The sequence below is a fragment of the Theobroma cacao genome, chromosome 7 (genome assembly GCF_053813885.1).
Source record: "Theobroma cacao isolate CCN51 chromosome 7, ASM5381388v1, whole genome shotgun sequence".
Lineage (NCBI taxonomy): Eukaryota > Viridiplantae > Streptophyta > Magnoliopsida > Malvales > Malvaceae > Theobroma > Theobroma cacao.
The window spans coordinates 19,593,986-19,621,813 of record NC_142645.1 but is presented as its reverse complement, the minus strand read 5'-3'; the positions used below and the strand labels follow the sequence as shown (position 1 = coordinate 19,621,813).

At 34.9% G+C, this 27,828-nt stretch overlaps 2 protein-coding genes and 1 pseudogene across 4 annotated transcripts; 1 reads left to right on the top strand and 2 right to left on the bottom strand.

Moving 5' to 3' along the window:
- The first annotated feature begins 2,172 nt into the window (after positions 1 to 2,172).
- LOC148761783 (1-aminocyclopropane-1-carboxylate oxidase homolog) lies at positions 2,173 to 4,009 on the top strand (annotated as a pseudogene).
- A 523-nt stretch (positions 4,010 to 4,532) lies between these two features.
- LOC18594789 (DEA(D/H)-box RNA helicase family protein) lies at positions 4,533 to 16,458 on the bottom strand. The gene is made up of 13 exons (XM_018125238.2): positions 16,191 to 16,458; positions 15,956 to 16,103; positions 15,786 to 15,855; positions 15,459 to 15,521; positions 9,310 to 9,384; positions 8,780 to 8,899; positions 7,391 to 7,432; positions 7,227 to 7,301; positions 6,223 to 6,369; positions 5,941 to 6,078; positions 5,639 to 5,750; positions 5,462 to 5,550; positions 4,533 to 4,962 (listed from the first exon to the last, which is right to left on the bottom strand). The coding sequence occupies exons 1-13, from the start codon at positions 16,327 to 16,329 to the stop codon at positions 4,846 to 4,848; spliced, it is 1,335 nt and encodes a 444-aa protein (XP_017980727.2). The 5' UTR covers positions 16,330 to 16,458; the 3' UTR covers positions 4,533 to 4,845.
- A 2,749-nt stretch (positions 16,459 to 19,207) lies between these two features.
- Positions 19,208 to 26,448, bottom strand: LOC18594788 (Tetratricopeptide repeat (TPR)-like superfamily protein). 3 transcript variants are annotated; one of them, XM_018124749.2, is made up of 3 exons: positions 23,366 to 26,448; positions 21,646 to 21,767; positions 19,689 to 20,110 (listed from the first exon to the last, which is right to left on the bottom strand). In XM_018124749.2, the coding sequence occupies exon 1, from the start codon at positions 26,308 to 26,310 to the stop codon at positions 23,497 to 23,499; it is 2,814 nt and encodes a 937-aa protein (XP_017980238.2). In that variant the 5' UTR covers positions 26,311 to 26,448; the 3' UTR covers positions 19,689 to 20,110; positions 21,646 to 21,767; positions 23,366 to 23,496. The 3 variants fall into 3 exon arrangements, with proteins under 3 accessions (XP_017980240.2, XP_017980238.2, XP_088664229.1); XM_088808103.1 differs by having other exon boundaries at positions 21,646 to 21,717; XM_018124751.2 differs by lacking the exons at positions 19,689 to 20,110; positions 21,646 to 21,767 and adding an exon at positions 19,208 to 19,444.
- Positions 26,449 to 27,828: the final 1,380 nt, after the last annotated feature.

Genomic DNA, 27,828 nt, shown 5'->3' with positions numbered 1-27,828 from the left:
ACTTGAAGACATTCATTTTAGAGGACGATTACCTTGGTAAATTACATGAATATGCAATGTGACTTAATAATTGGCGCTGGTAGGGTCATTTTTGGGCAAATTCTTAACCTTTAGTTGACAAATGGATGACATAGATAGATTGACTCACTTTAATCAATTTGTTTGGAAAATGGAACTAAATGCTACTAAAGCGACTCACATCTCTCTTAAAATAAGATTTATCATTTTGATTTATGTTTGTTTCCTAGGATCTTTTTGTCCACCGCCACCATGCACTATTTAAGCAGCCTTTCCACATGTATCTCTTTTATGCTAGGATTCAACTTCATGCTCAAATATGAAAATAATCAAGAAATTAAAAATATAATGCAGCGGAATAATAAACTAGCATTTAATCAGAAAAACAGTCGAATCCTAAAGAATCAATATTTATATTTTTCATGTAATTTTCAAATTAATTATGAGCATTCATAAGTTTAAGAGTTACATACCTTATTCTAAATATCGTAATCAAGAGTTAATTAAATCAAAAATGCTTGTGATGAAGCAAAAAACCCCAAAAAGAGAATAAGATGGTTTAAAATCCTACAAGCAAAATCTTTGCTTCTTCACCTTTAGGATTTGTCAAATCTTCAGCCACCCAAGTATTTGGCCTCTAAGAATAATCCACATAATGACTGCAGAAGACCTTCTCAAAGGTAGGATTTTACTTATGCTAGCAAGTTTTGTTTCTAAAACAAAAAGGCCAAAAATTCTTGTTGAATTTTTTTTTTTGTCAAAAAAAGAAAAATATTTTTTTTTCTTATTTTATGAAACGATTGAGAAGTGGCTAGAGGCTTAAAGTTTTAGTTTGCTAACATAACATATTTATATAGCTAAACTAAGTTGTAACCCTAGATACAACAGTTGTATTTTAATTCAATTAAGTCCTTGTGAACTTAATTAATTGCCCACTTTATTTTGGTCTATTCCAATTAAGTCCAACTTAATTGATCATCCTTATTTAATTTTAAACATGTCACTTAATATGTGTGACTCATTAGGCTTCTAACATGTTGGCAATAAATATAAATTATAATCAAATATTGATTTGATAATTGAGTTATATTTATAGATTATGAGCGACATCTAGCAATACATCATGACCACCCAAATGTTAGAAAGTCAATTAAAGAATTTGACAAAGCCCTTCAGTGATAACCTTCTTAATGCAATACGATCCTTTCATCAAATATCTCAAATATGTCATAAAGCATGGCTCAGTGTCTACTTGTAACATTCCATATTAGTTCTCATAATTCATGACTAACTTTATGAATTTAGGAAACTAACTTTCTTTAGATTCATCATGCTTTGGCCAAAGACTTTATACAAGTTAATCAAGAATTGAGAACAAGTGAGATACATTCCATCATATCACTTAGGGTGTTGAATCCTTTGTTGACCATGCATTCACCTTCGCATGCTTCATGGCATACCAAAAACACCCTATTTAAACATCTGGTCGCTTTTAGACTCGTAGGGGTAAAATCAAAGGATGTCATTCCCTAGACAAGATGACCTAATATCTCAAGTCCAAGGACTGGTTGCACGACTATCACATGAAAACATATTCTATAGACAATTGAGTGAAATACCAAATGAATTTCTCATAGCGAGTCATGTTCAATGAACTTGTTCTTTAACAAGCACCTACATGTTATCCTCAAGTATCTCATATATTTCAATCTATGAGATCGATTGCTTACTTCCCAAGTAAGGAGACTTAACATGTACCAGTCTTTGAGCATTGTCAATGTTTTGTCTTGACAATACAATGACCTAGAACAATTTTAGGAACATGGCTTTGATGCATAGTGATCTCATAATTGTAACAACTTTACAATTCTCTTCCAAAACCTTTATACTCCATGAGCTTCATCCAATTAGTACTTAATAACTCCTTATTATTGCACTAACATGAAGGAAAACCTCTATTACATATTGTTATGCGATTTAGTTTGCATTAAATGATAATATATATTCCTTGACCAATCCAATTGGCTCAAGAGCATATACCAACACTTCACACACATATATTAATCAACCTTTCACACCTTATACCAGATGGAATCCATCCCAGCAGCTGAAAACTTAATTGCTGATAGCTGCTCCAAATATGATCATGCCAAAGAAATGAAGGCTTTCTTCGAAGGCAGGGCAGTCAAGGGCTTGTGGATTTTGGCATTACCAGGATTCCTAGCATCTTCATCCATCCACCCCAGACTTTACCAAAATCGCAGCTTTAAATTCCAGTGATTGACCTCAAAGGCTTTGAGAGTGAGCGCAGGAGGGAAATTGTGGATGCCATACATGATGCAGCCCAGACATGGGGCCACTTTCGAATGCTTAATCATGGAGTTCCAATTTCTGTGATGGGAAATATGTTAGACGACATGCGTCAATTCCATGAGCAACCTCACAAGGTGAAGAAGGCATGGTATTGCCGTAAAGAAAGTGGACAAAGGATTTTCGACTACAATACCAATGTAAAGGTAGTAGCCTGGAGGGATACTGTGGCGTGTGAATGTCCTGATGGACAACTAGATTAACAAGTTATACCTCAAGTTTGCAGGTTTGAGATGAAATTGAAATAATTGTCTAAACCTGATCATTAATATCTTTTATTTCTGTTTAGTTGATATTTTAAATAATTTGGCTTTGCAGAAAGGTAACAAGTGAACACATGAAATGTATACTCCAACTCAAGGAGACGTTGTGTGGATTGCTATCGGAGGCTCTAGGGCTAAGGAGGGATTACATAGCAAGCATTCAAGGCATGAAAGGTGCTCTTGTTGCATGCCATTATTACCCAGCTTGTCCAGAGCCTGGGCTGACCTTTGGCTCATCCTGCCACACCGATGCATCCTTTTTAATTATACTTTTGGAAACTTAATCAGAACCAGTGGGTGGATGTGCCACACCGCCATGGATATCTAATTGCCAATATTCGCAACTTTTTGCAGGTATTGCGATGAATATTTAATTGATATGGAAAAAGGATGCATTACGTACCAACTTAAAGATATATGGTAGCAGAATAAAGAGTTTACATATATTTTTTATACTTTATTTAATAAGCTAAAAACTCACTTGCCAATAAAATATTTTTAAATACCTTACCTAATATATGTTATAGTTTAATTTAATAAAATATATCTAATACTAGCAAATTGTGATTTCATAAGAGTATTTAAATATTAGGGTTTATATTGATGCATCTACAGTATATAGTTTCCATATAATGTTAACCATAATCATAAGGTAGCACTTTATTATAAAAATAAATTAAAATTTTTTAAAAACTTAAAATTGAATGTTAATAATTATTTAAAAAATACACAGATTTTCTTACCTTCTCTAGCTACAAGCTTGTAGGTTCGCAGCCAAACCTTATTTGTTTTAACAGAAGAAGATAAGAAGAGATTAGGTGAGAGGAAGTTGGAGAGATTAAAAAAATATTTTCATCATTAATGTGTTTTGTTGAAAAAATTATTAATATTTATCATTAAGTTATTAAAAACTTTTAATTTACTTATATCAGAAGGTGATTACCTTATGATTTTGACGAAGAGCACCCATTCTTTACATCTTTGTAATAGTTATATTTTTTAAAAATGATCATGGTTTAAGCAAAATTTTCTCCATTTTCCCAATTAATATGATAACATATATGTAATATTGTATTGAAAAAACCTATTTAATTTGTAGATTTGTATGAAATGACAAGTTCCAAACCGTTATGCATAGAGTTCTGGCTGGACGCCTGGGTCCAAGAATATCTGCTACGCGTTTCTTTGCTCCAACCCCTGCTTATAGGGATAAACCATATGGACCAGCCGAGGAGCTTCTATCAGAGGAGAATCCACCCATATATAAAGGAACTAGTTTCCACCAACATCTTTCTTATTTCAGGATAAATGGACGAGATGGCCGCAAAGCCCTTCCTCATTTTAAGATTTCCTCCTAATTTATTGCCTAATTCCCTACTACTAGCTTGTTTATATGACAACACAATCCTTTTTTTTTAAATTCCTCCTAATTTATGATCTAAGTTTTGAATACTAACTTGTTTTTCATTGTTTGGTACATAGAAATGTGTGTATATGTGTACACGCGTGTCAAGTACTAACTTGTTTTCTTTATCTGATACATACGCGTGTGTGGATAGCAGCAAACCCTTCCTCGTTTTAAGATATTCTCCTAATTCATGACCTAATTCCCAAGTACTAACTTGTTTTATATATATATATATATATCATTTAGAATTGAAGGTATAGAAGAAAAGTAACTCATGTCTCCATAAGATTCTGCTAGATTATAAATTGTTACAATCCTTTGCCAAATTCTGACATAAACAAACAAGTAAAGGTCATGCGTGGCCTCTTATTTATGTAAAAGCTTTCAGCTTGCAATTAACAGCTAATCTAAACTACATGGGGGTTGTATTAGTATGAGGCATTTGAAGTCTAAAGTATCTGATAAAAAATCACTTATTCAAATAAAGCTGCATTGATCAAACTTTGTAACTATTTTCTTGTACGCTCAGTATGTATACATGAATGACAATAGATAGACCTTAGCAGTGTACCGTTACTCCCAACAAGCAAATGTTTCTACTATCATATATTTTATTTGAGTTTTGTACAATAACTTGGCCCCAAAAAAGGGAAAAAGATTGAATTACTCCCTCATTCTCTCAATTTCCTATTTTCCTCTTAATAAAAGTAATGTCGAATATCTTGCACGGATCAAAATTGAAGCTATCCCAAACCCAGCATATTAGTAGGAAGTAGGAACCAAGTCTCATTTTTTCTTCAGTTTCTTGGAGGACTTACCTCTATGTCCTAGATATCTCTCTATATCTTCGTCATCATCGTCTCCACCCCTCCTCTTCTTTGTGCCTCCGATTTCTTTAAGTTTCTGCAGAGATGTTCAAATTTTATTAATTAGAAAAACTGTCATCCAAAAAAGGGGCTAAATTAAACTTCAAAATACTATAAATCGTATGATACAATCAGAAGCACAAGCAGAAGGGCGACTCCACCACAAAGCGACACATATTCTACATAGGATTCAAATACTAACTCTCAGTGTGAAATAAAAGCACTCGAGCATCTGACTCATTACCTAAAGAGCAGGGTTCAAATCTCCCTTCTCTCAATTATAAATAAAATAAAATAAGCGTGAAACACAGCCTTTTCTCAACAGCATCACAATAATATTAAGCTACATATCAAACGCTAGAACAAAGCAATCAAACATATGATATAAGCACGAGACCCAATTTATATTAGCTTTACTTCCACAGACCAAAAGATTAGACCAGTAACAACCAAAAGACATAATAGAAACACAAAGATGGTGCTATAAATCCAGGTTATAAAAAAATCCAAATAAAGTTAAAAGGAGCTTTGATTACCATCTGTGATAGTCTTTTGGCTTCTGTGACACTTTCCAACAGTAGCAAGACTTCCTCTTCTTGAGCAGGATACTCAGGTAACTTTTTGCCTGGAATACAGAAAACATAAAAGGTTAGTCTCCTGGACAAGCTACTCAAACTACGTCCCAGCAACAAATTTAGGTACTGTGGAATTACCAATAAGCTTTTCTATCTGCAGATACCACTCCAGCTCATACTGATTCACTAGTGAGATTGCAACACCAGATCGTCCCGCACGAGCTGTTCTTCCCACTCGATGGATGTAGTCCTGTACCGACTTGAAATTTAGCAAAAAAGAGACAAAAGAAAAAAAGGAGGCAGCGAAAGAGAATTTTTTTGCACTCTATCCTTTTAATCCCAGAGCCTTTGATAGAATAACAGAATGCATAATGCATAATTTTAAAGGCCTAACATATGCGGCAACAAGTCAAAGAAAACAGATATAGTGCAAGTACAACCTTAGAGTTTGTAGGGATATCATAATTAATAACCATATCCACTGACGGAATGTCAAGTCCTCTACTAGCCACATCAGTGCAGACAAGAACATTACACTCCCCAGACTTGAACTTATTCAAGGCTCCAAGCCTCTTTGACTGTCAAAAGCATCATGTCAACAAAGTGTGGGCAAATAATAATCATAATAATAAAAACAAAAGGAGAGGCCAAAGAAGAGAGGGACACTCCACATTTGAAGAGCAATATTATAGATCGATACGTGAACTAAATAAAACACATACCTGGGTCATTTGACCACTAATGGGAATTGCCCTTACATTAAGATTCCGAAGAATATAAGACAAAAGGCGAGTTGCATCACATGTCCGAGTAAAAACCATAGACGTACATCCTGACATCTCGGTCAAAATATAAACAAGATAGCAATCCTGCAATCACAGCAAAATTAATATATAAAGGAAGAGATTTACATGGGACATAGAAATGCAACATGAAGAGATCTTCATCTTCATCATTTCCAGAACCAGCAGAAAAAGATATTACTGTGGCTAGATAACTATCTAGTTGCCCAGCTACAAAAAAAGGAATTCCCTATATAACAAAAGACATCCATAAAAAACATAGAAATGCAATATGAAGAGACCCCCATGTTTCATCCATTTCTGGAACTTACAGAAAAAATTACTGTGGCTAAATTACTGTCTAGTTTCCAAGCTACAAAAAATAAATTCCCTATTCAACCACAACATATGTAACGATATGGCATGAAAACTCATACCCATTAGCACAACTCAAAGCTTAATTTGATCTTCAAAATATGACAAAGATGCCTAACTCATATGATAACCTAGGTTGCTGGAGTGTGGGTATGTATCTATGTTTCTGACGTGCCAATTGCCTGGAACAGAAGACAGCCGAATACAGCTATAAAGGGTGTAAAAGGAGTATAAGGTGTGGAAATTGGTTGTCCAAACTATGGTACTGAGATGTTTATCATTATTATATTAGTAGCTTAACCTTTTTTTATGCAAAGTTATACACAATATTAGAGTTTTTGGTAAGTTACGAAAGCAGAACAAACTCACTAAAGCAAGCCACTTGGTCTCATTTACTGAATTTGTCCAGACCATCTGAACAGCACAATATGATAAATGAGCAGAAAGGAAACAGAACGAAAGGCCAAATAAGCTGCAGAAGAGTGGACAGAATTCAAACCTAATCTACAATATATTAGAGCCCCAATAATTACAGAATTCAGAAATTTAACACAAAGAAGATTAGGCACCTTGTACTTTGCAGGAATAAAGCGATACTGCTGCTTCAGTGTGTCAACGGTGGAATATTTAGATGCTGCTTCAATCTTAAAAGAAAGGAACCAACTACAAATTGATAAATGTTAAAAATAAAAAAGAAGAAAGCAGAAATTTTGCAGAAATATCATCATCAAACCTTCACAGGATTTCTCAGACATGCCCTTTGTAGCTTCTTGACCTGCAACATCACAAATACAGCAGTCAAACTTTCACCCACAAAGTAAAGACATCAATATTGTAAAAATCAGGTCAAATCGTGAAAAATCTTTGTAGTAAATGCACATCTTTCTCAGATATGCTCTAAGCATGACTCGTCATTTCAGTTTTTTTTTATCTTCAAATCAAGAATAAATTCCCTATACATGGGAGGAGTGCTCAACATAAGTTTGATTAAAATGGCATGGATGCTTCATGTCATCTTTATGCAATAATACTGAGATATACAGTGTCAAACTTTAGCTAAAGGATTCCATTTGCCTTTAGCACCAGCTTTCCCACAATAAACATCCTGTATGACAAAGTCTCAGATGAATGCTTTACTCTCTGAAAGTGAGTACCCCTTTGAGTCGGCACTTGCCCTCCAATTTTTAGTCAAAGTCCAAATGGGTCTTCAAACTTTGCATTAAAAACTCAACTTCAAATTTTTCTGTGATTAAATGTTTGACCCTTTCAAACTCTATTAACAAAATAGATATCAAAGCATGAAAACGAGAAGGAAACAAAACCCACCCTTTAGATAGTGTGAATCAAAAACCAATTAGGGGCTTTGAAGTTACATGATTCCTTTTAGTTATTCATGTGATAATTCCTTTTGGTTATTCATGTGGTAATTGCCAACATTATGTTAACGAGTACTAATGGATAAATGTTATCCTTGTCAATATGGAAGAAACATGACACCTGGAAAGTAAGACTAAATTACATTTGCATTGAGTTTGAAGGATATCACTTTGAAAACAGATTTCATAGAAGACCATTATTCACTGGCAATAACATGTTCAGGCTGCCAAGAGTAGTCCATTTTCACAAGTTAATAAAAGTGACATATCTTAACAACTATTGTCTTAACAAATATTATACAGAACTTTAGCATCTGGTAAATATCTTTTGGGCAAATGGATACACACGGAGTAACACATGTTCTCTGATGGGAGAATTACTACATGAGACCACATAAAAAGGGAAAGAACAAAAGCATCCTTATCCACATGATCAAAATGGATCATATAGGTAATTTCCATTCCTGATAAAAAAATCATGTGTATAAAATTGTAACAGCAATGAAATGCAGCCAACGCACTACTTCCTGCTTTTGCAAAGATATGAATTAACTGTATAGAGTCAGCTACATAGATCATATTGCACCAACGCACTATACTCAAGATCATATTCTTAGTAAGCTTAAAAAAGTCAAGTCCTTTTTCTTATAAGTTCAATCCATGTCCACCAATGGTAACCAATCATTTGAAATAGAAAATGGTATATGAAGGACATGCATTAAATATTTTTTCCTTTCAACACGTACCTTCTTGGTCATAGTTGCAGAAAACAAATATGTATGCCTATCACGAGGAATAACATTCAAAATATCATCAAGTGCTTTCTCAAAATCCTCATTCAGCAACCTATCTGCCTCATCTAAGACCTGCCAAATAGATGCACATTATTTCAGCAGTAAATATACATACATATCAAACAGTTAATGATCTATGTAAGTAAGAAAATAGGTATTTTATTACTTCTATCCAGGTCAATCATATGAAACTATATCAAGCACCAACTGTAATATGGCTGTATAGTTGACTCTGTTTTAAAGGGCCATGTAAGACATTGGCATTCATATCATATAGCTAAAAAAGTAAAGAAAGGATATCTCAAGTGAAAGGGTGGAAAAAAAATTAAAAAATCTTTCACAAAACATGACCTGCTCATTTTAAAGCCTAAATCCTTTCTGAAACTGAAAATATGACCATGAATATTTAATTCAACCACTCATGCCAAGGGAAAAATGAATAAAAAAATCAAAAAGGAGGAAGAAGCAGAAGAAACTCTTACCAAATATTTCAGCATTCGAAGAGAAAAACCTTTAGTATTGGTCAGGTGATCCACAAGGCGTCCAGGAGTCCCAACCTACAAAAGGAAAGATTAAATTGAAGTATTATAAACACAATAAGAGATTCAGGTGTATACTTCGTTCTAAGATACTTATTTTTCATCAATCGCAAAGTGTGTCCTATATATTGTAGCTACATATAACAACAGGTTACTAACATGTTTCTCTTAAAAGTTTATATTTTTAACGGGGGTTATTACAATTAAGGGAATAACTTTTAAATTCTAAAGAAAGTTTTTCCATCAAAATGAGCACCAAAACATACTATTATCATCTAAATAAACTCACAGGCATACCCAAGACCTAAGCTCCCCAACCCTGATCCTAATGCTTTGCAAGTAAATCATAAGAGAAAACTGGAGGTCCTTGCTTGCCTAGATGACATCAAGATCGTACAAGGGAGTGCCACTCTAGTGCAGTCAACCTGATGCAGGCGCATATGAAAATTTATTTAGTATTTTAGTTAGTTTAGGATTTTATTTTATTTATTTAGTTTGAAATTCTTTTTCCTATCTTTATTAGAATTTTAGTACTTTAAGTCTTTATTTAGGATTAGAATTATTATTTGATTAGGATTTATCTTAACTATTATAAATAAGTATCTTAGGTAGAAGATTATCATCTTTTGTTATTTTGAATATTTATTCAAGAGGTTTCTTTAAAAACCCAATTATCTTTTTATTGTTCCAACACAATCAACCCTATTCTAGCCCTAATTGTTGAGTTCTAATTGCCCTAAACCTTTCGGCTACACCAAGTGGTATCAGAGCAAACGATCTTACTATCTTATAAGGATTTGAGTTAGGAGATTATGGTTGGTCGAGCTAGAGGTCGAGGTAGAGGCAATCAGCCCCAACAAGCTGAGTTGGCAGAGATGCGGAGAATGATTGATGACTTGACCCGGGCTGTGCAAGCCTTGCAGCGTCAGGAACCAGTGGAAGCCCGAATGGAGAATCCGGAAGGTGACCACAACCCCCTTGAGATTCACGATCTCGAGGATGATGACGAATTTGAGAACGAGAACCCCTTTCATGAAGATGGACCCGTAAATCAAGCGGCAAGAGTTGGATTGGAAGGCCGGTTATTACATGCTCTTGATTTAAACAGTGGAGGAATCAGGATCGAAGTAACTGATTTTCATGGAAAATTTCATGCGGAAGAATATTTGGATTGGGAAGCTAGTTTGGAAAATTACTTTGAATGGAAACCCATGGCAGAAAATCGGAAAGTGTTATTTGTAAAGTTGAAATTAAAGGGTACTGCACTTCAATGGTGGAAGAGAGTTGAAGAGCAACGTGCACGACAAGGTAAGCTTAAAATCAGCACTTGGGAGCACATGAAAAGCAAATTACGAAAGCAATTTTTACCTGCTGATTATACTATGGAATTATATGAAAAGTTTCATTGTTTGAAGCAAAATAACATGACCGTTGAGGAGTACACATCGGAATTCAATAACTTATCAATTCGGGTTGGGTTAGCTGAGACTAACGAACAAATTACTTCTCGTTATCTTGCTGGTTTAAATCATTCTATTAGAGACGAGATGGGAGTAGTTCGTTTATACAACATTGAAGATGCTCGTCAATATGCTCTATCAGCAGAAAAACGGGTTTTACACTATGGTGCTAGAAAGCCTTTATATGGCACCCATTGGCAAAATAATTCTGAAGCAAGACGAGGTTATCCAACATCCCAACAAAATTATCAAGGGGCTGCAACAATCAATAAAACTAATAGAGGTGCAACCAATGTTGAAAAGAATGATAAAGGCAAGAGTATAATGCCTTATGGAGGACAAAACAGTTCTGGTTCTTCTACAAATAAAGGAGGCAGCAATTCCCATATTCGATGTTTTACTTGTGGGGAAAAGGGGCACACTTCTTTTGCTTGCCCACAACGAAGGGTGAACTTAGCAGAATTAGGGGAAGAGTTAGAGCCTGTTTATGATGAGTATGAGGAGGAGGTAGAGGAAATCGATGTTTATCCTGCACAAGGTGAGTCATTAGTGGTACGAAGAGTAATGACAACAACAGTAAATGAGGAAGCAGAAGATTGGAAGAGGCGAAGTATTTTTCGCACACGAGTTGTTTGTGAAGGTAAAGTGTGTGATCTTGTCATTGATGGAGGAAGCATGGAAAATATTATTTCAAAAGAGGCAGTGAACAAATTAAAGCTTCCTACAAACAAACATCCTTATCCTTACAAGATTGGGTGGCTAAAGAAGGGACACGAAGTACCAGTAACTACTCAATGTTTGGTGAAATTTACTATGGGAGATAACTTGGATGATGAGGCCCTATGTGATGTTGTGCCAATGGATGTTGGTCATATTCTTGTGGGTAGACCTTGGTTGTATGATCACGATATGGTTCATAAGACGAAGCCAAATGCCTATTCTTTCTACAAGAATAACAAGAGGTACACTTTATATCCTCTTAGAGAAGAGACTAAGAAATCAGCAAACAACAAGATCAGCAAGATCACTGGGTATTTATCTGCTGAAAATTTTGAAGCTGAAGGTAGTGAGATGGGTATTATGTATGCTTTGGTAACTAAGCATTTAAAAAGTGATCAGATGAGTAAATCTCCTCAATATCCAACAGAAATTCAGCAGTTATTGAAGGAGTTTGGAGAATTGTTCAATGAGGATTTGCCGACAAGTCTACCACCTTTACGAAGCATCCAACATGCAATTGATTTGGTACCAGGAGCAGCATTACCAAATCTGCCAGCATATAGAATGCCACCTATGCAGCGAGCTGAGGTACAAAGACAGGTTGAGGAGTTGTTGGAGAAAGGTCTAGTGCGTGAAAGTAAAAGTCCTTGTGCTTGCCCTGCTTTGTTAGCTCCTAAGAAAGATGGTTCATGGAGGATGTGTGTGGACAGTCGTGCCATAAATAAAATTACAATCAAGTATCGTTTTCCCATTCCTCGATTAGATGAGATGCTTGATCAATTAGTTGGTTCAAGAGTGTTTTCAAAGATCGATTTGAAGAGCGGATACCATCAAATTAGAATGAGGGATGGAGATGAATGGAAAACAGCTTTCAAAACCCCGGATGGATTATTTGAATGGTTGGTGATGCCATTTGGCCTTTCAAATGCACCAAGCACATTCATGAGAGTCATGGCAGAGGTACTCAAGCCCTTCTTGAATTCATTTGTGGTGGTTTACTTTGATGATATTTTGATCTATAGCCACACTAAGGAAAAGCACTTAAAACATTTACGACAAGTTTTAGAAGTTCTTCAAAAGGAGCAGCTTTATATAAACTTGAAAAAGTGCAGTTTTATGCAACCAGAAGTGGTATTTCTTGGTTTCATTGTGTCTGCAGAGGGTTTGAAACCAGATCCAGAGAAGATTCGTGCAATTTCAGAGTGGCCAGCACCTACATCTATCAAAGAAGTAAGGAGTTTTCATGGTTTGGCATCTTTTTATAGGAGATTCATTCGAAATTTTAGTTCTATTATGAGTCCTATAACTGAATCTTTGAAGAAAGATGGATTTGAATGGTCACATTCTGCACAAAAAGCCTTCGAAAGAGTTAAAGCTTTGATGACTGAAGCCCCAGTTCTCGCACTACCAGATTTTGAGAAGTTATTTGTTGTTGAGTGTGATGCTTCATATGTAGGAATTGGAGCAGTTCTTAGTCAAGATGGAAGGCCTATAGAGTTTTTTAGTGAAAAGTTGACAGACTCTAGACGACGTTATTCAACTTATGACTTAGAGTTTTATGCTTTGGTAAGGGCCATTCGTCATTGGCAGCACTACTTGGCTTATCGTGAGTTTGCTGTTTATTCTGACCATCAAGCTTTAAGGTATTTGCATTCACAGAAAAAGCTTAGTAATCAACATGCTAAGTGGAGTTCTTTTCTCAATGAATTTAATTTCTCTTTAAAATATAAATCTGGGCAGTCTAATACTGTGGCTGATGCTTTGAGTAGGCGATGTAAAATGTTATCAGTTATGAGCACTCAAGTCACAGGATTTGAAGAACTTAAAAATCAGTATAGTTCTGATTCATATTTCAGCAAGATAATAGCTGATTTGCAGGGTTCATTACAAGCTGAAAATTTACCTTATAGATTGCACGAAGATTATTTATTCAAAGGTAACCAGTTGTGCATTCCAGAAGGATCTTTAAGGGAGCAAATCATTAGAGAACTTCATGGGAATGGTTTAGGAGGACATTTTGGGAGAGACAAGACTTTGGCAATGGTGGCTGATCGTTATTATTGGCCAAAAATGCGCCGAGATGTGGAGAGGTTGGTGAAAAGATGTCCAGCTTGTTTATTTGGTAAAGGCAGTGCTCAAAACACTGGTTTATATGTTCCTTTACCTGAGCCAGATGCACCTTGGATTCATTTGAGTATGGATTTTGTTTTGGGACTTCCAAAGACAGCAAAAGGATTTGATTCTATCTTTGTGGTGGTGGATCGGTTTTCAAAAATGGCACATTTTATTCCGTGTTTTAGGACTTCTAATGCAACTCATATTGCTGAATTATTCTTTCGTGAGATTGTAAGATTACACGGAATTCCAACTTCCATTGTTTCTGATAGAGATGTGAAGTTTATGGGACATTTTTGGAGAACTTTGTGGAGGAAATTTGGGACAGAGTTGAAGTATTCTAGTACTTGCCATCCGCAAACAGATGGTCAAACAGAAGTTGTGAATCGAAGTTTGGGTAATATGTTAAGATGTCTTATTCAAAATAACCCAAAGACTTGGGATTTAGTCATACCCCAAGCTGAATTTGCTTACAACAATTCTGTCAATCGAAGCATAAAGAAGACACCATTTGAGGCTGCATATGGGTTAAAACCTCAACATGTGCTAGATTTAGTACCCCTACCACAAGAAGCTAGAGTGAGTAATGAAGGAGAGTTATTTGCTGACCATATTCGGAAAATTCATGAAGAGGTAAAGGCTGCTTTAAAGGCCAGCAATGCAGAATATTCTTTTACAGCAAATCAACATCGTCGCAAGCAGGAATTTGAGGAAGGTGATCAAGTACTTGTGCACTTGAGGCCTAAGGGTACTTATCACAAACTCAAGTCTAGAAAGTTTGGACCTTGTAAGGTGTTAAAGAAAATCAGTTCAAATGCCTATTTAATTGAGTTACCACTTGAGTTACAAATCAGTCCTATTTTCAATATTTTGGACTTGTATCCATTTGATGGATGTGATGGAACTGCATCTACCATAGACGCTCAAATTCAGCACCTTCCAATTGCTAAGGTTGAAGTTATTGAGGATGTGCTAGATGTAAAAGAGGTTCGATCTAGACGAGGGAACCTGTATAGACGATTTTTAGTGAAATGGCTTGGTAAACCTGCTAATGAAAGCACTTGGATTGCAGAAGAAGAATTGAAAAGAGTGGATCCCGACATCTATGAGGAGTATGTCAAGGCCTACTCGTCGGAGTCGAGTTTTTTCTGACCCGAGGGGACTGATGCAGGCGCATATGAAAATTTATTTAGTATTTTAGTTAGTTTAGGATTTTATTTTATTTATTTAGTTTGAAATTCTTTTTCCTATCTTTATTAGAATTTTAGTACTTTAAGTCTTTATTTAGGATTAGAATTATTATTTGATTAGGATTTATCTTAACTATTATAAATAAGTATCTTAGGTAGAAGATTATCATCTTTTGTTATTTTGAATATTTATTCAAGAGGTTTCTTTGAAAACCCAATTATCTTTTTATTGTTCCAACACAATCAACCCTATTCTAGCCCTAATTGTTGAGTTCTAATTGCCCTAAACCTTTCGGCTACACCACAACCAGTAGACCAAGATTAAAGAAAAGGATTATGATGGTCAAAAAAATCAAGCATGAGTACACTGAAAAAACCACCAAGCATAATCTTCGTCACTACATCACAGAACATAAACAACTTAGAAAAGGCTCAACACACGTTACAGTAAGAAACTTACAATCAATTCTGTCTATCATACTGTAATCTGCAGCTTTATAATTACAACAAGTCATAGATCTACTTAACCCAAATCCTTTAGACTCAAAATTGCTTCATAGGACAATAACTTTTCAGAATATAGCGAGGGAGCAAAAGATGAACTTACAATGATGTGTGGCCGCTTTCCAAGGGCAATTTGTTGTTGCATTAGGTCCACCCCTCCAACAAGCTTTCAAATATTCAGAACCAAAATTTAAGCAATCAAAATAAGTTAATTTACGAAAAGTATAAATGAAGAAGCAAAATCATCAAAGTCAGTAAAAAACATATCCTCGTAGCAAAAGAGGCTGTCAGACAAAATTTTCGACATGTAAAGCATAAATTAAGGAAACAGTCAAAAATGAAGATCTCAATCCCATTAGACAGACAACAAAAACCATTTTAAAGTAACCAACCGGCTAACGATCAGGTATGCTTTTGACTGGAAGCTTACCACTGCACATTTCAGACTAATCCCAGATCCTAAAGCTTCAAATTGTTCCGCAATTTGAATGGCAAGCTCCCTGCAACAACAAATTACCGATTAAACTGAATAATATTCAACAATAAATAAAAAAAAAATTCCTTTCCACGACGAAATTAAAAGGTTTTTAGATATCAGACCGCGTTGGGGAAAGCACCAAAGCGAAGAACACGGGTGCAGATTTATATCCTTGTTTCGAATGGCATTCTAAAAGCGCGTGCAGTATGGGAAGAGCAAATGCCCCTGTTTTACCCGAACCAGTTTGCGCTAGTCCAATCAAATCCTTCCCTGCAACGCGAAAATCCACCAAATTAAAAAAAAAATTCCAATTAAACGAAGTTCCTCAAAACAATTTAGAAGAAAAGGCGGCGAAACCTTCGAGCGCGTGGGGAATGGCTTCGACTTGGATTTTGGTAGGGTTTTTCCAACCTAAACTATCGCATGCTTCCACTAATTCGTCGCATAAGCGTAAATCTTTAAACGACTTGATTTCTTCCTTCTCTTCTTCAGCCATTTTGAACAAGTTTTTACTTGACAGCGCGTGTAGACAGGCGGTGGAGCGTGGGTTAAAGTAGCTAGGGTTTTCCTGTTTGACCGTTAATGAGAACGAGAAACTCTGTTCTAGGGTTTTGCCGCTAAACGTCTAAATATTAAAAACCCACGAGAGGGGAACTTGTTTTTTAATAAAATATATCAATCACATAAAACGCTGCGTTTCGTTTGGTGTTTGTTTTTCTTTTCTTTTCTTTTTAAATGTATTTCAAGAACGGAAAAAATATATGAATTAACTGAACTGTTTTATTAGCCGAATTAACCGATTGCTATATAAACCATTAATAAATTAACCAATATAAACATATTATTATATATGTTTATATAATAAAAACATATATGTGTATATCATATAAAACATATCATAACATTTATTACAAGATATGGGTTTATATAATAATATAAACATACTACATTATTATAACACATAGGTTTTTAAAATAATAAAAAATTTTGATTAATTTGATTATCGATCCATTCAATTAATATTCACAGCAAATTTGATTAATTCTGTTATAAATTAATTCAACTAATATAATTTTTTAATTGAATCAACCATTTGCCTACCTCTAAACTTAAAGGGAAATTTGATTTATTTAATATAATAATGCCTTTGAAGTTATCAATGCAAGTGAGTTAAATATACTCGCAATTTTATTTCAAACTTAATTCAAAAAATTATTCAAAGAAAATGTTAAAGATTTCTAAAAAGATTTTGTAACTAAAATATCGTTCCTTCTTTATAGATATAATTCATAATAAGCATCCATCGATCGAACTCAATAATATAGTTACAAGTATTTACATAAGTATTTGAATAATAAAGTCCGCTTATGGAAGACACGTTTGAGTGCGGTTTGTGGGATTAAGGACTGTACCTAGTTATCCCCAATTCTAGGTACTACGTTATTGGGGATTATTTCTATTATAATTCTATTTATGTAATCAACAAAGCTCAAAGTTTAATTTAACTTTGACACTTGGTAATAAGAATGCGTACTTCTCAAAAAAAAATTCATATTTATTTTTTATCCAAATTAAAATTAAAAAGTAGATGTTCAAGTCTCACGTAAATGTTAAAACATCATAAAAAATTCATAAAGGAGCTCTGAAGTTTTTGACCTCGATTACAAGCAAACTAGTTGTTTCGTAAGGGACAATAATTACTATAAAAACTCAACCAGCCGAGTCAACATGGATGATATATGCATACATATAGATGTCAAAACAATTTAAGACTTTTTTCAAGAACAAGTTTCATGTTCAATCTTTTTCCGGAAATATTTTCTTTTTTAAATAGTGAGATCAATCCCAAGTTACCTGAAAAGCCGAGTCTAACAAGCCCAAAATCGAAATCAAAGTGTGCTTAGGGAACTAATAATTTAAATAAAGATCATAATTAAGGAAATTTCAATATTTAATTTTATGCACATGCATGCACCTAGGCGTCCTTCCTTTCAAATTAACTAAGTTTACTAGGCTTTACTCACTTAATTATAAGGTCATGCTCATCTTCTAAGGTTTATCCAGCCTTTTAACTATGATTTTCAGCACGTAGATATCCATAAAAGTCACCAAGGTTCACAAGAAAATCTTAATCCAATTTTCATTTGACAAAATCAACCTTATCAGTTCATGAAAAATTTTAATAAAATTCATAGGAAAATAGATTAAATATTGATCAAAATAAACAAACATATCTTTTAAATTTTGAAATTTCAGAATTAAAGGCTTTAAATTCTCTTACAACATGTTTGGTTAGGAGAATGGCCCTATTCCTAAGCCTTCTCATACTGCGAACCAAACATTCTTTTAGCATGTAAAGTTCTTAACCAATTGCCCACTACAAAAATCATTGACCAAAACAATTACTAGAATGTCGAATTGCGGCAACATAAAGTTGGCTGTTTATTATTTTAGAATCCAAAATTAAAATCAACATATCTTACAATCTATTCAACCAATCAAATGAAACTTGATCCATTAAATTCATTAGGCTGAGAAGTTTATGAGGAAAAGTGAGTGGCCATGGATGGAAGCTTAAGGTTTCAGGGTTTTCCTATCATGCTTGCAACCGAAAACAAGATTAAACCTTCATTCAATTTTGGTCTCTTCTTTTTTTGTTCTAAGGTCGAAAAAGACGATGCATTTATACCAAGAGGATCTTTGTCTTTTGCACTTAGACCCTTCTAAGACTCCTATTTGCACCTAAGTCCCTCTTTGTAAAATTGTATACATACAAAATTGACAACTGCCCCCCTTACCATAATTCCTATTTATACATGTTTTTGGCTCTGTGAACCTCACATAGATTAATTTCTATTTATTTATTTGGTCTTTTATCGCTTTTTGTTTTTATTGAACCTCACATAAATTGGCTTTTTTTAAGTGTTGTTTCATATAAATTAATACTCCAAGTAATATAATTCAATAAACATTAGAACTCTGTTAATTAATTAATTAAAATTCAAACAATTGAAAATTATAATAAAAATTGACAAAAATAATCATATTTATCCATTATATTTTTAAATTATCATTTAAATTTTATTATTAATATTAATAAGATTTATCTAATTTGTAGATATATAAGAATTCAAAGAGCATTGACTGGTTTTCATTAAAATGCTTTTCTTAATCCTAATAGTATTAAATAATGTATATATTAAAATTACAAAATTTCACTTATATATAATTGAAAACTTATTTGTCTTTTTATACATAATTGTTGTTAATTATAATTATCTTTTACTTATAGACAATTTTAATTTTTTTAATCTATATATAATTATTATTTAAAAATAAATAATAAAAGAATGTATTCATGTGCAAAACATGTATCCAGAGAGTTATGATGAAAAATATTCATATTCGAAGATCAAACAACTGCCTTATTCTGAAAAATGGTCATTCCATGAACCAAACAATGACCGAAAGAGTAATTTGAATAGGAGGGAAGTGGAATGGCCAAACATGCTGTAAGATTGACTTAAAACCCAAGAGCAGCAGCAAAATGTGTTACCCATCATATCATTTCAGCCGATAAGTGGTCAGCCTTGCTCCTCAGAATTAATCACCTGAGAAAAATTAAGCAATCTGAAATATATCACATTAAAAAACACTGTAAAAAGATGGACTTGATACACGAAAGAAACCACACAAGGCTCAAAATAACTTCTCCGGCATCCTATCAGTCGTGTTCATGGAAAAACTACAAAGAAAAATCAGAAATATCTCTACTTGTGCAACTAGGCAAGCATATACTGCGAAGATACAGAACTCACACAGATCAATCTAGATTGCAGAACACCAAACAGCTAGTGCTTGAAACTTTTCCTTTCACATCTCAGGTTCGAAATTTTTGCAAGGGGAAGGTGGGGTTTGTGGGATGGGAGTTAGCTACCTCCCGTTGTGCATCTCAAGCCAAGTGAGCTACCATATGTACCAAAAAGAAACGCAAACACAAAATGAAAGGAAAATAAAAGAATGCATGCAAGGATCATTGCCAAAAGTTTGATTTTCCTGTTATATGCGGTCACTGGGCTCCTTGTAATGCCTTGCCTTCATAATATTGAGATCTGAGATTCTGGTTATTCCAGTCTTTAACAAAGTCTAGAATAATTCCTGTGCAGACTCCGACGAAAGATCAGAGAAAAACATATTTTTCTCTTCTTTCAGCCAAGTAGCAAATTCATTGTCCTTAGAGAAACAGTCCTCCTGTTATAGCTCTTGAACCCATGCCTCTGCAGAAATGAAGTCAACAACATTAAGTTACAGTCAAACAAAACCCTGAGATGTTACTCCCATGCAAAAAGGCAGAAACTAGCTTTATAGGCGGGCAAAACGATACATAGACATAGGACTCATGCATAATTTGTCTTAACCCTACAATTCCAAATTTCACTTAACAACTTATGGTTTAAACCATCATACAGCCCCTTATCCCCCTTAATCCTAATAAAAGAAGAGTGGAAAAGTTAAATATTACTATTGTAACTACAAGATTTTTTTTAGATACATCTTTCAAGGCGAAAATATAAGAATTGTCTCGTCATTCTCATATTTAAACTGTATAAAACCCTTTGAATGGTATAGTAAAGCACAGTGTATTTTTTTAAAATAAAAAATTTAACCACAAGTTCCACGGATGGAAGCATAATTTGTAGGGCTAAGCATGATTGGATTAAAACCAAAAAATCAAAACAAACCGACTGACCTGGATTGGATTAGATTAGTTGTAGAGTGAAAATTTATTATGGTTTCAGTTTGGTAAATTTTGAAACCAAACCTAACTGAAAATCATATTAATAATTAAAAATATATTAATATATATATTGAAACTATTTTTAATTGTATAAGTTTTTTATATATTTATATTTTCATCTAAAAAATATATAAGTTTTCTTTAAGACTTGGTGATATGTATTTTTTATATATTTGCATGAATGTGGGTTTTTTCATTTGATTTTGAGAATGTTTAAATTGTGTAAAAATTCTTTTGGACTTGTTAAGAAGGCCAAAACCAACCAAATTATTTCGGTTTGGTTTGTATTGGCTTCAGAAATTTTAATACCGAAATTTTTGGTTTGGTGTGAGTTTTCTCTTGAAACCAAAACCAAGACCACACCGCACCAGGCTCAGCTATTCAGTTGCCCATCAAAATTTGGCAACTTTATTGCATCAACCTTTCTGAAAAAGGCAAAATGCTAAAGAAACCATCATGCAGCTTCTTAATTAATTAAAACAATTCCCTCCCTCCCCCCCCACCCCCCAAAAGCCATGCCCCCTAAAACAACTTTCCTAATTAACTGGGGGATGTGTGAACTTAGTGGAGAAAATTTATGAAAGAACAGTACCAATAAGACATCTAGCGACTAAGTTACTTTCAGAGCATCCAGCACAGCATGAAGGCATGAAAGATGGCATACATATTATGGCATCCAGCAGTACCACAATTCTCCACATGTCAGTATTCATAATATATGTGTTTTTTAGATTCCTCAAGAATACAAACAATCCTAAAATCTAAATGTTCATCAGAATCCTTACTTTGCTTTAAACAGTGAACTACAAAAGCAGCAATATGTCCAAGTACATAGATTCAATTCTACCCACAAACCTCTATTTGACATCATATGCCTTAAGAAATGAACTAATATTTGAAAAGATGGTGAAAAACACATCAAAATCAGGGGCTGCAGTAAATAGATAAAAAGACTTAAAAACTAAAATTTGATAAAAATAAAGGTTAAATTCTTTAATGTTGAACATGACTCACCATGTGATGGTCACCCTTTGTAATGTTCACTTTTGTGCTTCTTCTACTTATCCTTGAGTCAACCACAGTGTGCTGTGATATATTGGTTTTGCATAGTGCAAGAGACAAGCAATGCAGACCAACTGCAGTTCTCAATCATTTTCAGAAAAGAACATTGCTAAACATTTAGCAAATATTCAATGCATAACTCCAAATTTTGGTACATGATAAAGTGAAATAAGGCATTCAACAAACAAAACAGATGGAGTCATGGACCAAATGCAACGCAAAGCCGTGTGGATAATCACCACAATTCTCAGAAAATAAAATTATCAGAATTCTATTTGCAAGCATTTTAACTCTACAATTCAAAAGAATAAAATAATATATCAAATGGAAAAGAATGTGCTGTTGTGGGTTTCTGATTATAAACTTACGTTATAAGTCCTAAACCAGCCAAAATTCAATATTGTTGGATAGCACATTTTTCTTCTAATTTCAATTGATCTATTCATAACTGATATCTACAAATAATCATATATTGTCCAACTTTCAACAAGGGAAAATAACCACATTCAAACCCCAATGCTGATGAATACACCAACCAAAGCCATGTAAATATATAGTTTAAACAAACAACAGCTAGAAAGCCAAGATTTATTGAAACACTTATGTGGGTGAACTGATCGTAGTGAATGTGTGTGCATAACTATCTCAGCTGAATAGGTTCTTCTGTAAATACTAAAATGAGATAACTAGCATGCACATCTCCAAAAAGTAGCTCCCCCTGCCAAAGTATTTTACAAAGGTCTGGATAAATGATTTATTACTTTCAGCCTATTAACTAACTATTTCAATTTACAAAATACAATAACCTAACTCAAATTTCACCTTGCAGAGAAAACAATGCTCGTAGACCAGATCTAATTCAAGCGCAGAGTTGGATTCGCTACAATTCTCAAACGATATATTAGTAATAGTTTAACTACAATGTTGCATGTAAATCATTCCCTCGATCATTGGAGGCAAATTCCTGCGATGGTCTCTTCTGATGAACAAACTATTTAATTAATGAACAAAAACAAAGTTAAAATTTTAGAATAATGTTCTTCTCTCTTAATTTCAGTCAATCAATCAATATTCTCTCATCTAATGTGTTCCTTCCAAAATTCATATGTTCTCCGACTTTCAGCAGAAGCAAGGAACCTAATAAATCTGTTAAAAACTTAATGCAAATAAACACATAAACCAGAGGCATCTAAACATATGGTACACAAATAAATTCACACCTTCACAATCAATGCACAATGAAACACATTTTATGACAGCATTATTTTAGAGTGTCTTAGCGCATGTGCCTACAAGTGCCAGGTGCATGTGTGCATGACAGTCTCAATTAAATTAGGTGAGATGCCGCCTTTATCACAAGGCATAAGGTACTTTACATGCCATATATAGAAATAGCAGATACTTTAAGCTCATCAAAATGGCAAATGCACAACTCAATATTGAAATTTGCTGTTCTCTTATGTAATTTTCCCTCCTAAGTATGTTTTACTGTTCTCAGTTGAATTCAAAAATAAGGTCACCAATCCAATAAACAGATCTTCAATTCCTTTCAACCAATCAACCAACAAAACAAAATCAACATTAAAAATTTGAAACTCATTAAACAACAAGAACATGAAGAGTCTTCAAACCATATTCTCAGAAAAATGAATAGCTGAGATCTTATCGGTACCTTCAAGTTGGACAGTTAGGTTGCCTGTTGCCCAAATCAATGCCAGGATCTGGACCTATCTATTTAATACACTAGTAGCACATTTACTTTATATTCTGTAAAATTCTGCTTGAGCTCAAAAATAGCTGTTCTCACCAGTAGTCAGAACAAGAACATTGGCCACCACTAAAATGGTGGAACCGGTAAGGATCCCTTAATATAATTTTTCGCTTGATAATTCCACTGACAAACTTGTAAACAGAATGGCAATCACCACAAACACGAAGGTTCTTGAAAACTCTAATAGTTGAACCATCTGGAGTATTTATCAGTCCAAATGCAAGGGCAAGTCTCTCACTGTGGTTCCAAAGATTATGCTCCTTTTGTTCTTCATCTGTGTCTTGCAATGCATAGCTAGTATCAGGAACATAACCTGCTTCTTTAATCATTTTCTTAAGCTCTCCCAACTTCGCATATATTTCAATGGTCTGAGGATGTGTTTGGTCCCCCATTCCAAACGAACCCACCTGGTTCTTCAACTTCACCCAACTGCACGCAGGTTTCTTCTTTATGTTATACAACCCCATTTGACTCCTTACATCCTCTACATCCCCCCATTTCCCAGTAGTTGCACAAATATTAGAATATAGAACATATGCAGAGTCATCTGATGGGTCCAACTCAAAAAGATGTTCTGCAGCTTTCTTCCCAAGTTCCAAATTGCCATGGATTTTACATGAAGCCAACAAGCTCCGCCAGACAAGACCATCTGGCAGGACAGGCATTTCATTGATAAAAGTTTCAGCCTCAGCAAGCCTTCCTGATCGTCCTAGAAGATCAATTATACATACACAATGTTCTATTGCTGGTGGGACATTAAACTCTTTGCTCATTGCAGCGTAATATCTAATACCCTCATCCACCAGGCCCCCATGACTGCAAGCAGAAAGAAGAGAGACAAAGGTAACATGGTCAGGCTTCATCCCCATTTCTAGCATTTCATGGAAAGTTTCTCTTGCCTTCTGAAAATACCCATGTCTGGCAAAAGCTGATATTAATATGTTCCATGATAATCGTGATCTACTGACTGGTTGGGGAAGCATTCTTAAAACATCATCCATTTCCCCACATTTTCCATACATATCCATTGCAGCATTTGTAACAAAAGGATCCGAGTCAAATCCAAGTTTAACTGCCACACAGTGGAGTTGTTGGCCTTCCTCCAAAACAGCCAACTTAGCGGTAGCAGCAAGACCTTCAGAGAAGCTGAACTGATCTAAATCGATGCCAGCAGTTCTCATCTTCACAATATGTTTTAAGACCTCTTCGCCAAGACCATGACAAGCATTTGATGCAATAATTGCATTCCATGAGATAGAGTTCTTATGAGGTAATCCATCAAAGATGTAGTTACTTGATTGGAGATCACCACACCTGGCATACATTGTAATAAGGGAATTCTGCACATATTTATTGGATTCAAATCCTGTTGAAACAACATGTGCATGGATGGGCATCCCGAGTTTCAGTAAATCATCAGGGGTCAAGCAAGCACCCAGAATATTTGACACTGTAATGTAGTCCGTTTTTATACCTTCTGCTCTCATTAACTGAAAAGCTTTTACCGCTTCATCTGTTTCTTCATTTTCTGCATGGCCACCAATGAGTGCATTCCAAGTTACTTCATTTCGCTTGGGCATCATTCGGAACACCTTTTTTGCTTCAACCGTCATACCAGACTTTGCATACATTGTAACTGATGCATTTCCCACAACCAAGTTCTCATGCAGACCTGTAAGAATTACAAGGGCATGCACAATCTTTCCTTCATCAATAAATGCAGCGTTTGAACAAGCTGCCAATGCATTCGTAAAAGTCACATAATTAGTTGCCTTTTTCATTTGAAGCATTTTGATCAATAATATTAGGGCATCTAGGCTCCTCCCATCTCTAACATTACCGGTAATCATGGAATTCCAAGAAATTACATCCCTCTCTGGCATTTCTTTAAAGACAAATTCTGCATCATCCAACCTTCCAGACTCAGAATACATACCTAAAAGTGAATTGCATATACAAAGATTTGAATCCAATCCCAACCTAACAACTAGACCATGAATTCCTCTGCCCCATTTCATATGATCTACTGAACTGCAGACAGAAAGCAAAGTTGCAAGAGTAGTAGAATTTATTTTCTCATGAACATGACGCATCAGACGAAAAAATCTCAGCGATGCTTCACAAAGTTCATTCTGAGCATGTGCAGAAATTATTGAGTTCCACGAGATTGTGTCCCGTTCATCCATGTGACTAAAAACATAGCAGGCCTCTTTTAGACTCCCTAAACTACCAAACATAGATATGAGAGAGTTAGCAACAGAAACTTTATTTTCAAAACCAGACTTTACAACATGACCAAAAACATGAAGACCCAATGATTCATCTTCAAGCAACGAACAAGCAGTTAGCACAGTAGCAAATGTGTTCTCATTACAACCAATCTCTTCTTCCCTCATTTCCCAATATAAATGAATAACATTCTCCAAATCTCCATTATCTAAATATCCAAACATCAATGAAGTCCAAGACACAACATTCCTCTCTGGCATCTCCTCAAAGAGCGTTTGCGCATCAAAAACTCTTTTGTAAGCTCCATAAAAATGCAACAAACAAGTTCCCACAAACACATCACATAACAAACCAATTTTAACAACAAAACCATGAACTTGAATCCCTTCAATAAACATACAACCCGACCTATCACAAGCAGTTATCAAGCTCGAAACCAGAAACCCGGAAGGCCAAACACCAAAACGCCGCATTTCACAGAACAAAAACATCACGTCTCCATATAAACCAACACGAACAAGGCCGGACATGATAGTGTTCCAAGAAGCAGTATTCCTAACAGACAAATGATCGAACAGGTACCGAGCGTAATCAATAAGACCAAACTTCGAGTACATATTGATCAATGTATTAGTCAAAAACACACTTAAAGGGACTAAACCCTCGATGCAAAGTGCATGTAAGGCTTTGCCAGTGGTTTCTCGGGTGATTTGAGAGAAACCCTTCTGGTAAAAGCATGAGATTTCGGGGTTAGGGTGGTTTGAGAGGGAAATGGTGGCATGGTTTCCGGGTTTTTCTTCTTCTTCTTTTGCTGGGCATTGAATCGAGAAGATGGCGTGAAGTTGAAAACGGGTTAGGGAGGGAAGGGTGTAGAGAGCAGTGGTGGGTAATGGCAGTTTTGATTTGAGAAGGTTTCTGCAGCAGCGAATAGCCAGCTCTGTTGGTTTTTGGAAGAAAGAGAAATAACAACGGTCAATTCCCTTGGTTTGGGCTTTTGGAGGGTGGAGGCTTGAATTTCAGTTTTTTCACCTTTTTATATATAAATAAATAAATATATATATATATATATATATATATATATATATTATGGAAAGTCTTCGGTTTGATTTGCAACAAAATAACAGAAAGAGTTGGAATCTAATTTTGGACCTCAATCTCTCAAAAAAGGCGTGATAATCACTAGTTAAATATATTTATAAATTATTAAAAATGTATTAATATTTTAGATCATTTTTATTAATCATGACTATCAAATTGGAAAAGAAGAAGTCCTTTCTTAGGAAACAATCCCAGTTTATTTCTTGAGCAACTGAAACACCCTGGTAGACTTCATCCAAAGAAGCTGGAGCAGACAACCATACAGCCCTCCTATCCTCCCAACCGCATAAAAAGGTTCCTCAAGTCATTTGCACCCTAAGCATAACTTCATCGAATCCGTCCCTGTAACTAGACACACAACTGGTTTCTCTAAGATCTAAAAGTTGGTCTTCCATGCCAGGGATGTTAATACTCTTCTTTCAATATGTGTCTCTTGGCAACCTTTCTTAACTGTTTCTTGGCTCCACCTTACCTATTTCGTATTGTCCAAGCCTAAATTGACTGAGTTTCACTGAAGTTGAGCTCAGCTCAATTACGTAACCAACTTTAACTCTTAGATTGGTAGGAGCAGCAGTGATCAAAGGAGCTTGATTGGATGAACACAAACAGGCTTTTATCCAGTTGTTTATGTCTTCCCCCTAGGGGAGGATGAGCAGCAGCTCAACTTGAAACCACCTAAAAACTCAAGATGGAGCAATGTATAAGCAATCTATGAGAGCACAAGCATTTGACTCAGTGTACTTTAAGATTTATTTAAAACAATAGCAGCAAGAAAAGAGGTTAATCTTAATTTCCAACCTCTCCTTCCAAGGGCCTATGCATACAAGGGAAAAATGGGACATGTGTGCTTCTAGGAGGTAGTTTTGAAGTAGTTATTTTGATGATTTTTATCAGACATATCATTTCTGCTTTAGTCATTGCTCTGCTCTCCAAAATAAACCCCTGTAAACATATGCCCTGATAACATAAGTAGGGAAAAAAAAAGCCAGAAGCTTGATAAAGAGGCTAAACAATGGGGGTTAAATAACTTCTTTGCC

Bases quoted from the DNA above. Each gene is read 5' to 3' on its own strand.
- LOC18594788 (XM_018124751.2), bottom strand. From the start codon at position 26,310: ATGTACTCGAAGTTTGGTCTTATTGATTACGCTCGGTACCTGTTCGAT.
- LOC18594789 (XM_018125238.2), bottom strand. From the start codon at position 16,329: ATGGCTGAAGAAGAGAAGGAAGAAATCAAGTCGTTTAAAGATTTACGC. The intron at 6,370-7,226 runs GTGCCTAATCTT...CTGTGATTGCAG, and splicing joins TTATTCCTGCAAAGTACAAG to GATTGCTATCTTGTTTATAT. The intron at 4,963-5,461 runs GTAATCAAAGCT...ACATCTCTGCAG, and splicing joins CCAAAAGACTATCACAGATG to AAACTTAAAGAAATCGGAGG.